General features: G+C 36.7%; 1 protein-coding gene across 1 annotated transcript in view; it reads right to left on the bottom strand.

Annotated features, from left to right (window-relative positions):
• Nucleotides 1-6,209: 6,209 nt before the first annotated feature.
• Nek10 (NIMA-related kinase 10) overlaps nucleotides 6,210-12,409 on the bottom strand; it is a 153,621-nt gene continuing 147,421 nt past the window's right edge. The window contains exons 33-36 of the mRNA XM_013010302.1: nucleotides 10,381-10,489; nucleotides 9,312-9,364; nucleotides 9,174-9,229; nucleotides 6,210-6,555 (exon numbers count right to left, since the gene is read on the bottom strand). Of these exons, the coding sequence (XP_012865756.1) occupies nucleotides 6,507-6,555; nucleotides 9,174-9,229; nucleotides 9,312-9,364; nucleotides 10,381-10,489 (267 nt within the window). The 3' untranslated portion in view covers nucleotides 6,210-6,506. The remainder of the gene's footprint in view (nucleotides 6,556-9,173; nucleotides 9,230-9,311; nucleotides 9,365-10,380; nucleotides 10,490-12,409) is intronic.

Below are 12,409 nucleotides of genomic sequence, written 5' to 3'. Positions count from 1 at the left end.
TAGGAATAGAAACACATTGGGGGAAGGGTAGATAAAATGGCTCCTTTGACCCTGGAAGTATAGCTAAGTAGTAAAGCACGTGTTTAGTACTAGTTTGTGCCAGGTCTTGGGTTGAATCCCAAATACACACACACACACACACACACACACACACACACACACACAGTATGCTTTGAGGGGTATATTTTCTTTTCCTAAGGATCTTGCCCTAACCAGCACGTTACTGGGTTGTACTTGGGGCCTTCAGCTATTATTCTGGGTGGGTACCTTCCTTGTGACAGGGCCCTGCTTACATAACCCCCTCACACTAAGGAAGTAGGGTTCACCCAAGAAATTAGCTTCTCGTTCTACCCTACGGAGCTCATCAGTACACTCAGGGAGCTGATAGCTAGCTTATGCAGACGGTGATGGTCACTTTCCTTCTATTTGCTCTCAAATAATTTTGTTTTAATTTGAGAATTCACTCATTCCTTTGCAAGGAATCTGGTTCATCTTTACCAAGTTGAGACTTCCTGGCCAGGTACTAAAGTTATCTGCTTCCCTCAAACGTAATGCTGGGCTGATAATACACTTCGTTTTCCCATTGCATCCCATAAACCAGCTCCATTTCCCCCCAAGCTTACCTAGGTTTGAGCTAAACACAGAGAACAAAACTTAATAGGCATTCATAAATCTTATATTCTATTTTTAGGGTCTTGACTGCAGTGGCATTTGAAATGTAAAGCTAAACAACTGGTTAAGAATATCATTCCCTGAGATGTTATGTTGAAAACGAACTTTACAACTTTGGGGGGGGGAGGTTGGGAGGATTGGGTGGGGGGTTGGGGGGAGGATGGGAAGGGGAAACAAAGGAGGAGGCTACAATGCTTGATAAGAAATGTACTCATTATCTTGCCCATGTAATTGTAACCCCCCTGTTCAGTATTTTCACAATAAAAAAATAAAACTAAAAAAGAAATATCATTCCCTTATTTGCAATAATTAGTATATGTCTGAGACAAGCAGAAACGATCAGATAAGTTGATGTTAGGTGAAATGAACGCCAAGATAAGGACTCAAATGTTTTTTTTCTTTCTTGCTATTGTTTCTAACATATTCATAAGATGATTTCTTTGTTGCTTTGTCTGTCCCCCCCCCCGTATAACCCCTGCTTTCACTGTATTTGATGTTGGTATAATTTGTGGAGGGGAAGGGAAAAAACAATTAAATAGGGATACAAGTGGACCTATTGCAACAGTGAGATGTACAAGACGTTATGTTGAAAAATGAACTTTACAACTTTGGCATGGGGCTGGGGACGGGGGCCTTGTGGGGGGGAGAGGGGAGATGGGAAGGGATGGGACGGGGAAACAAAGGAGGCAACAATGCTTGATAAGAAATGTACTCATTACCTTGCTCATGTAATTGTAACCCCTCTGTATGTTTTTTTCACAATAAAATATATACATATATCATTTTTTAAGCTGGGTGCCAGTGGCTCATGCCTGAAATCCTTGCCACTCAGGAGTCTGAGATCTGAGGATTACAACTGAAAGAGCACAGGCAGAAAAGTCTGTAAGACTCTTATGTCCAATTAACTTGCAAAAAGCCAGAAGTGGAGGTATGGTTCAAGTGGTAAAGTACTAGCTTTGAGTAAAACAGCTAAGGGAGAGTATGATACCCTGAATTCAAACCCCAGTAACACCATACACACACACACACACACACACACACACACACACAAACACACACACAGAACACACATAGGATATAATTTTGTATGTGATCTTCAAAACCTTAAAGTGTTTCTTCCCTTGTTTTATTATTTCAGGTGCCAACTTCTGTATGTTTTACAGGTTTATTTGTTTTCTTCACATAACTAGAAAAACTTCAACTAATCTGTGAACTCATCATAGCAATTCCAAACATACATCTGGTCTTGTTGATTATCTGTCAAAATGGTAGTTAGCCATAATTTTCCATGAAGATAAGACATCTCTCTTTGTACCTCCAAATAGCAATGTTTAAACTGTCCTATATTTGTTTTAATACACTTTTGCTATTTCTAGATACAGTAACTGGGCCCATACCAATATAGAAGGACAAGAAAAAAAATCTTCTCACTTTAAAATAACACTTTTCAATTAAAGGGGGAGTTCATTTCTCTTTGGATAAAACCAATAAAATATAGTTTATATTTAAAACTATATTTAAAACTTTTTTTATATTATCGGTTGGATGCTGCATACATATAGTTAAAAAACAGGAAGAATGATGGAAGGGTTGACATTAAGATACACTGTACTCATAAACTGACAGGTTGAATTTGAAACCTTTTTGTACAACTACTTAAAGCTATTTTTAAAAGAAACTCTCATATATCTTATATTAAGAATGCTACTGCAATTTTAGAGTGTGTCATCTTCATATGTAAAACCAGCTGTTGTCCCCCAGGGAACATGTAAGTTGACAAAATACATCCATCAACCCATCAAAATCATAAAATCTTCCTGTCCCCCTGGCAATGCTCAAAATAACAATAATTGTAATCAACAGTGATACTTAGCCTAATGTGAGATTTAACTATCCTGACAAACAGAAGAGTTACTATAGCTCTACTTTGTTTTCCTGAGATATCCATCTTCCTATCAAAATGAAAAATAGCATTTAAGGGTAGGTGTAGGTGAGCAGCATATTTCAACTGAAAAAGAAAAGTATCTGTTCAAAACTTGGTCATTTTCCCACTGAAAGACAACAGAAGCTTAAAAAAATGATGTAAGTATACATAAAATACTTACTATCACATATGGTTGTTGAACATGAAGCATTTCATGTTTTGGACAGATTTCACCCAGGTCAGTATGAGGTAACACCCTTCCTTCCCCGCAACATCTCCAGGGACTGCTCAAGATACTGCTTGACCTACATTGCCCCTCCAGTTGATCTCAGGGTTCATGAGTAACACCATCATAAAAAAGAATAAGTAAAAAGCAAATAATAAAGTAGCTTGAAAAACATTTTTTCCTGCCTACCTCAGACAGAAGCTAAAAGCATTTCTAAAGGAACCCAGGGTGTTCAGTATTTTTTTTCATGATATTATTTACTGGTTTTATTGTTGTTGTTTTTTTAAGTTGTGTTCAGTATTTATTATGTGTGATTTCTCACCCTTTTTCCAGGGAGGTACAGGGAGCAATGCACATACACTCAACAAATCAGAAAGAGGGATATCGTTCCCATTCATATTAATACTGATAGAATTGACTAATATTATTGCCTTCACACATCTTAAATATGAATGGTGATTAACTTAGGCTATTACTGAAACTACACATTAGCTACCAGTCCTGTATTTGGTTTTTGAACACCAAAATAGCATTTAATGAATCATAAGTGGTACTTATATAAGATCTTTGTATTCTGCCTCTCCCTCCCTCATTCCCCCCATCTCTCTCTATAGCAAAGACTTGCTGGCCTTCAACTCACAATCCTCCTGCCTCAGACTCCTGAGTGCTAGGATTACAACTCTACCAGCATGCCTGACTTAGACATTAACTATTAATCATGTATATCATTTGAGTAAATCTCATGTGCTTTTTTGTTTGATGAGTTTTGGGATTCTGTGGTATATATGTGGTTCAAACCCAAGGCCTGGTGCTTACAGGGCAAACACTCTGCCACTGACATATGTACCCGTTCCCTAACAATGTTTCTTAATTATGTTCCTCTTTGGAATGTTAAAACAGGGCACGTAGCCCAATGTAATACAGATGTCCATATAAACCTCAAGCTGAATTTCTCTAAGTTTGGGGAATTAATTCATCCAGAACTAGTCACTGGCTCCTCTATTATTGTTCCTAAAGGTCTCTCCATTTAAAAACTACACATCTGGAACAAGACAAAGCAAAAAATAAAAACAAAAACACCCCAGCAAGCAAATATTCTTGCTATGGTCAGTTCCCTGAGATGGGAATATTTTGCTTTTGAAAAACAAATTAAGGTTTCAAGTACAGGTAAACAGCTAGAGCTGGTGGATACAAACATAATTAACTGAAACCTTTGTGTATCAAAAGTTTTCTGAAGAGACTAATTCAAATTCTATTCCATACAAATACTCTCATCTCTGGGAATTAAGAGATTCAGGGAAGTCACAGGGATTTCATTGCACGAGTCATTAAAAATTATACAAGAGAAAAAGAAAAAACTGAAATGCAATCAAGAGAAGACTCTCAGGCTGATTAAGCTCAAGTAACAACTTCTTTGGACTAAAGACAGTTCAGGAGACCAAAACAAAATGACCATTCTTGTTTGATTATGAGGGAAGGCAATCCTTGTCTGAAGTTTGAAAAGTCAGCTTTGCTGCTGGGACAGGACTCCTATACAAATGATTCCCTTGCCGTGCCTAACTTCTTCCAGAGACCTGGTCTAGCCCAGGGGAGATAGGGACTCACTGATTATACAGTTTGCAGGAGAACTCAAAACAGAACACTTTCATTTACTTTAGCAAAGCAATATATCTGTTAGAACATTCTGGAAGAGGATGTTCATTTGCTTATTTTGTTAATTCTTACTAGTTTTAAGCATAATAACTGTCATTCTTATGGTCTAAAATAGTTCAATAGAAACATTTAGTTCCCTGTCTAGTCAATAGTGGTCAACTGAACACATTCAAAACACCTGATATAAATCATTATGTTTCTTATAAAGATGCAACTTCCAAGGGCCATTCTTTTCTAAATTCTGTTTGCTAAACATTATCATTTCAAAGAGAATTTGACTGTTTGTCTCCGAAGCTTAGTTTATTCTAAATGTGGGCTTCCAGCTCAATTGGAATCATCTGTAACCCTCTAGGATAGTACCGCCTGCAAGGTGAGAAAATGTGCTCCTTCCTACATTAAAAAATACAAGGAATGAGAGAACACATTCAAAGTAAGCTAGAACAGAAAGAAAACTTTCCTTTGGGTAAATCAACAACCTTTCGGTTTTGTGTGTGAACTTCAGATATGGATGGAATTGGTTAAAAGCTGAAAACTAAAATATTTCATTATTGTATACACATCCTACTATTTAAATGCATCATGTATCTTAGTTATTATTTTGGCTTAAAGAGAAAGATTGACTCATCAGAAAATCCCAAAGGCATTCATGCATGATTTAGAGGAATTTGGTTATAGAAAAATAGTATATAATTCACAGTATGTAGTTTTGCATATTGTACAGAAATGTTACATCGTATTCCGACTACTGTAAATATAGTGAAATAAATTCTATCTAATCATGCTAAAATAAACACTAATGTATTTGAGTATAACTGAATGTTTGGAGAACTAAATAGAAAGTGTAATGTCTGCTTCCAGATGACTAATAATATAGAATAAATTGTTCTTTAGGAGGACACAAGTGTGGTATGACTTGACCTGAGGGGTTCCCTCCTGACAGTGTACCAGAGGAATAAGAAGCCAGTTGAAGAGAATCATTTTACCCTAACAAGAATCTAGCAAATTCTCATCATAAATTCTTCTTGCATAAAGATGAAATGTTGTTGACACTCTGATTTCTCTTCCTTTGGGCTATCTCAGTGAGTAAAGAAAGAATTCATATTTGCTTTCCTGCACACAACAAAAATTTATTTTAAATGTAGGTGATTTTAATAAGGGGGACTAAGAATAAGGAATATTCCATCTTTCATAGATTCTGTGAATTTTTCAAAGTGCTCTTCAAAGTTTGATTAGCAGCAAAGCATCAATCTAGGCAAAATTTCTCTCCATCCCTCATATACAGATATATAAATATATACATATAAACACTATACATTAAGATAGTCTACTAGACTAACATACATCTGACAATTTGACAGTTTCCCAGATGCTGTGCAAGGTTATAAATACTGACTACTTTGTATCATGGTTCAAGACCACTAGCACCCAAGTGGTTTAGTGAGAACCAATCCTTTTGTTTTTTTTTTAATGATCACCTGTTTTAAGTTTTCGTTCAAGGTTAAAAAAATGAGGGAGACAACACATCACCCGATATATCACTTTGGGTGCTGTAATTATCTTTATCTAAAATATATATATATATATATATATATATATATATATGGAAGGCTAGATACTTTCAAAAATAGTTTTAGCAATCCCGAGTATAAAATGTTCCTTTGAAAAATATGACAAGTTTTAAAAAAATACGGAGGGAAGTTCTGTGTGAGTTCCCCCACCCCACCCCTGCCACCACCTCCTCCTAGCAGTTCTGCAGCATTTTTCCCCAGAAGCACATTGACAGCCCTGCCATCTTGTATATAATGCATACTGAGAATGGAAGCCCCAGCCGTGTAGCTGTTCCGCATTCTACCCCAACAGAACCTCTAGATAAAAGTTCTGCAGGCCTCAGAGAAGTTTGTTTCGTTTTGTTTTGCTTTTCTCTTCCACACCCTTTAGCAACATCCAGTCCTTGGGCATCTTGAAGTGGTGGCTGAAGTCCAGAACTTGAACTTCACTGGGGAAACCAAGTCCATTCAAAATTCAGTGTTTTCATCTTTTGGTTGGGTGGTTCTTGGTTCCCCATGGGTAGGAGTGATACCTAGAAGATTCAGAGAGTTCCCTACAGTCACAAATATGTTCATGTTCAGATTTAGTTTCCAAGCTGTGGCTCAGGCATGTAAGCAAATAAATCACAACTAAAAAAAAAAATTATCTTCATTAGGATGGGAACAGTTTCATGAAATTGTTCTGTTTTTGCTGAAATTTACTGTTAAGTATTTCTCAAATTATGAAGTAAATTGGAGCTAATAATCCTTTATGGGGCAAAATCAACACCAATTCCAAGTAGGTTGTACTACGTTTACATGTTTAGGTTCATCAGTCATGAGGAAATAAAGTTATGAAAGTTGATTCAATGTAGATTTCTATTATCCTGTATGCTATTTCTTAACTTCTTCATCACCACTACCACAACCACCACCATCATCATCATCATTACCAAAAAACATTATTAGGTCATCCCAGCTAAGCACCATTTGGAAAGAAACACATCCAGAAAAACGTTGTTATTCAACCTTCGGGCTGTGTACTATCGTTTCAACTTATGTATACATCATCTGGCCAATCATGAAGCCATTAAGGACTGATAAATCTTCAATTTAGGTTGTAGTTTATGTTTAGGGAAGAAAAGAGAGTTACCTTAGTGCGCCAATGATGCCAAAAATAAGAACCTTACATCTAGTGTTTCATTTGCTATCTTGTTGATTTCTACAAAAATATGAAGATTTTCCTTGCCCTTGATCCTCACTCTATGTGGAAATGCATATAGAATGACAACAGTCACTTTGGCCCCACTACAAGCCAAGGGTACTTGAAATCTGATGCTGAGCATCAAGAAACAGAGGCACACTATCCACAATAGGCTGAGTGTGCTCAGCCCTGAGCAGAAAGAGAAAACTGAAAAACAAGTCCAGGGATGGTGGGAGGAAAGTGATAGTAGAAATGGTCATTTCTATTAATAATATATCTTAGCAATATAAGAATTACTCATCATTTCTCTGTAGTTGCAAATCACAACAGAACTAAATTCACAAAAGTACTATTTTGGAAATATATTAGCAAACCCAAAGAACAAGTAGTTGGATAATCTTGGTGTGATTCATAAGGAAAAAAACTTCACTGAAATGAGAAAAAAAAGGGGGGGTGAGGGGAAAGTGGTAGAGACTGAACTAACCTCAAAAAAGAATGTAATTTCCATGTAACAACTGTCTTTCTCTTGTAGGCTAATTGTTATCTTTAAAGAGCACTGTGAAACAGTTTAGGATGTAATCACAACATAGGTTGTACTGTGCCTTTAAAGCAACCTTGAGCCGTAGGAAGTAAGCGTGTAGATGTTTTCAATCCATCAATCCATCTGATGATTCAGCTATGAGTAACTCTTGGAAAAGCCACAGCAACTCTTGTGAATAGACATGGTCAGTGATGGGATCCTCTCATCCACACCACTTCCAACTATGCTGGTCTGATTCCTAACTTCCCAGTATCTCATGTCTTTTCCTGAGGATCTCTCTGGTGACTAGAACCTTCTTTGTCCACCTTTACAAAAGGACAGAAATACCAAGGAATCAACACTTCTTGGGAATAGGCCTCAATTATAGTGGCCAGAGGATAACTATCCTCACTGAGTTGGGAAAATGAGGTACAAGTTCTACATTGGCCGAGTTTCCAGTGGGATCAAACTCCAGTAAACCACAATAGAAATTTGCTTGATAATGAAACCTTTATTGAATAACTTCTTTCCTGAGCTTAATAAACGTGCACTCCGTTTCAAAAAAAAAAATAACTTCTTCACTCCCTACCACTGTTTCCTGAAATCACCTCTCAAATAAATGACCTGCACTCAAATTGTGCCAACACTGTACCAATATTGAAATTATACAAATCCAATGCCGGGCACCAGTGGCTCATGCCTGTAATCCTAGCTACACAGGAGGTTGAGATAAGCCAGTCCAGAAAAGAAAATCCATAAGATTCTTATTTCCAATTAAGTGCCAAAAGAAGCCAGAAGTGGAGATGTGGAAATGTAGCTCAAGTGGTAGAGTGCTAGCCTTGATCAGAAAAACTCAGGGACAACACCCTGGCCTTGAGTTCAAGCCCTAAGATTGGCAAAAAAAAAAAAAATATATATATATATATATATATATATATATATGAATCCAGAATCAGATTTAAATGGATAAGAGTATATTTTACCCCCAGTAAATTGAAGCAAATAGAAACACTTAAAAACAAAGGCCCTTAACTTTGACCTATCTTAATTCACCCAAAGTGGTGATTCTTCCTTTACTTGCATTTTTTCCCTAGCATTCTACAAACAGTAGGTAGATTTTAGTGACAGGAATCTGAGTTTCCAGATTTTCTAGAATGAAACAGAAAAATATTTAATTTTAAAATCCAATCTAGATATCTTTCCCCATTTAATTATACTCAATATTTTTACTATGTGACAACTTTTCTTTTCAGTAACAGCTGTGTCCACAAAAGGGTGTGTAATATATTTCCTACCCAGGTTTGTATTTAATAAACAAAGGTATAAATTGTTTAAAAGGAAAGTGTTAAAAAGCAAATGCCTTTCAGAAATAAGGATAGAGAAAACAGAACTACAATCTGATGATCTCACTTCATTTTCCACATTTGAAAAGAAACTCTAGATCTCACCTGTTAGATGTAAAATTATAATAGCCACTCTCCTCTAGGACTTCTTCAATCACAGTCTAAAATTGAAAAATAAAATGAGGTTAGCATTGAATTAAAGGCAACAAAACCAAAGCATTCAGAGCCTTACAAAGGCTTCACCTGCATTTGTTCATATGTGATTCCCTCTTCCAAATCAAAGCTAGTGGGGAGACCTGAAACAGATAAATTGTAGAAAGTCTGACATTTGTTTCACACTTTCCTTCATATATTTTACAGACAATTATTACTTCAACTTCAGTGAAAATGGGTGAAATGCTTTTTTCCTTCACTAGCATATATTAATGTTACAAAACAATGAGCTCCATTCTTTTCACAGTAACTGTGTCCTGGAAAAGTTTGGCTTGTTTGCTAACCGTTGGCATGCTGTAAGCACTTGAGCCATGCCTCCAGCCCTGCCTTTTGCTGGTTATTGTAGAAATGCAGTCTCATTGACTTGTTTGGCCTGGATTCCATCTGCAATTAGTGAGCAAAATGCTTGTTCAGGTGAGAGGGTAGGGTAGGGTAGGGAAGGGTAGGGAAGGGTAGGGTAGGAGAGCACAAGGGAAAGGGAGAAGAAGGGGAGGGAGAGGGAGAAAAGGGAGTGGGAAGGAAGGGAGAAAAGGGAAGGGGGAGAGGTAAGCGGAGAATATGTACTAGGTCAGCAACAAAATGGTTAAGCTGAGATTTGGGTCTCAGCATACAGCATTCAGACTTTTTGCCTTTAATCACTCTACTCTGCCTTCCTATGTGAAATTTATGCCTGAAATAAAAGAATTAAATACATCTAGTATAGATTCTTCTGGTAAGTTTCAGGCCTTCTCCATTTTGAAAATTTGAGCTTCCCACTTCTGCTTCGTATCTAGAAGCTTTGAGACCTTTGACCTCCCATTATCAGATAAGCAAGATGCAATAAAAAGAAATTCACTTTCACATACAACTTCTGCTGTTTGTTTATGATATTAATAAATGATCAAAGCAGCTGACACAGATGGAAAGATAAATCTCAGGGAATATCTAGATTCTTACTACATATCCCTTCTAGCTATGGCCATAGAATAACAAAAATAAGCTCCATTTTTCTTTTAAGTTGAAAATACTGTTTTAGAAATAGCTATTAATTCAAACTGTTTGTGTGCACATGCTTGTGCATGTGTGTTTAACCCAGGTTACCCACGTTAACAACTGTTACCTGTTTGGTCATTTAGGGACAAGCTGTTTCCTTCTGATGAATGATGTAATAAGTGGTAATCTGCTGTAAAAAAGTTGGGCTCAATTGGTTCTGGAGATCCTTGAGATAACTAAAATAGAAGGGAAAAAAACAAAAGCAAAAACAAAATTTATTTTATATTCAGAAGCAAAGGACGGGAGACCTCTGTGTGGGATTTTCCATTGCTGGAACTATGTCTCTGCACAGAAATTGAATGCTCTGTGGTTTTCTAGCCCTTGCAAATAGATAAACATTTTCTTTCCGAAAGAAATTGGAAGCAGGCAAATTAGAGTGAAAGCAAGTAAGACAATTCCCTGGTCACATGAATATATATATATATATATATATATATATATATATATATATATATGTCATAGCTTTATGAACAGAATGAAAATGGAGAAGTTGATAGCTTTGTAAGAGCAAAATAAAAATGGATCGAAAAATAATGGCATGGGCCTGGGCCATGAAGATGTTATTTTTAATCAGGCGTAGGAGGAATAAACTCCAATTATTCAACAAGAACAATATGTTTAGTCCAAACCACAATCTTGTTTCATGCATCTGCTTTGAACAATGTCTTCTTGTGGAACCAAGGAAAAACAAGTTTCTTAATAGATTTTTCTAAATTACTGCTAATTAATTTTAATCTCCAAACATTACTGCATAATGTTCTGAAGAAAGAAGTATTTCGACCACTGGCAGAATGTATTAAGGTTCTATATATTTAATGCCCTTCTATAGAGCTGACATTTTAAAGAAATTTTAAGCTAATAAATATTTTTTCAACTTCTTTCACCTTCAGTGTCAACCAGTACTTGGGCAGACCAAGTTTTACTGCCTGAGTTAATATAATACTTTGGAAAATGTCCAATATTAATAAACCAGAAGCAAATGGCATAATAATTTAAACTATGTTACTTTGGATACATATACTCTGTTCTTGAGTTAAAATGTATCATTACCCAACCACATGGGAAAACTGGCAGAATATACTATAACTAAATGCCGACTCTGTGACCCGGGGAGCTCACACTTGAAGACATGCAAGAAATGAATATATCCATCCATCAAAAGACAAGTACAAAACATTCATGGAACCTTATTCATACTAATTGAAAAGTGGGAAAATCTCAATGGTCACAAAATAGACAGATATTTAACAGTGTGGCTCACAGAATGGAGCCACAAAAGCAATAAAAGAGAACAAACTAGTGGCTGGAGAGTTGGCTCAGTGGTAGAGTGCTTGCCTCGCATGCATGAAGCCCTGGGTTCAATTCCTCAGCACGACATAGCAGAAAAAGCCGGAAGTGGCGCTACGGCTCAAGTGTAGAGTGCTAGCCTTGAGCTGAAGAGCTGAGGGACAGCGCCCAGGCCCAGAGTTCAAGCTCCACAACCAACAACAACAAAAAAAGAACAAATATTTATATGTGTATATATGTATACATATATATATATATGCAGCTTCACTATTATGTACAGTCAACTGATGGCAACATAAATTAGATAATGGTTACATTGTGGCAAAGAATGTGGCTTGACCAGGAAGGAGCCCTTTTTAGCTTAGAAAGCTTCTCTGTATTGATGGGGAAGGGGGGAAATCAAATGTTAATATATATGTAAAAGTAAATGGAAAGAATGTGGGTGGGTAGGTGTGCACGTGTGCATGTGTGCTAGGGTGCACACACATGCCTTTACTGCATTCTATACCTTACAAACACTTTACAGTGAGAGAGGTAGGGAAGGCAAGGGATAGTGGGAAACCAACAAAGGAGGGGGTAGCAAATGCTCGACAAGAAATGTACTCATTGCCTTACTCATATAACTCTGTACAGCATCTTTACCATAAAAAAGAAAGAAAGAAAACTTTCCATCAGCAAGAAGTCCTAGCTGATTGTTCCATCATTTATTTTGGATATTGTAAATACTGATCACATGCTTTTCAGTCTCCATGTTACTAAATATCTACAACGTTAAAGAAAAATGATTCTCTCCTCCCTCCCTCCCTCCC

The sequence above is a fragment of the Dipodomys ordii genome, unplaced genomic scaffold, assembly GCF_000151885.1.
Source record: "Dipodomys ordii isolate 6190 unplaced genomic scaffold, Dord_2.0 Scaffold12, whole genome shotgun sequence".
Classification (NCBI taxonomy): domain Eukaryota; kingdom Metazoa; phylum Chordata; class Mammalia; order Rodentia; family Heteromyidae; genus Dipodomys; species Dipodomys ordii.
This window is presented reverse-complemented; position numbering and strand designations above follow the sequence as displayed.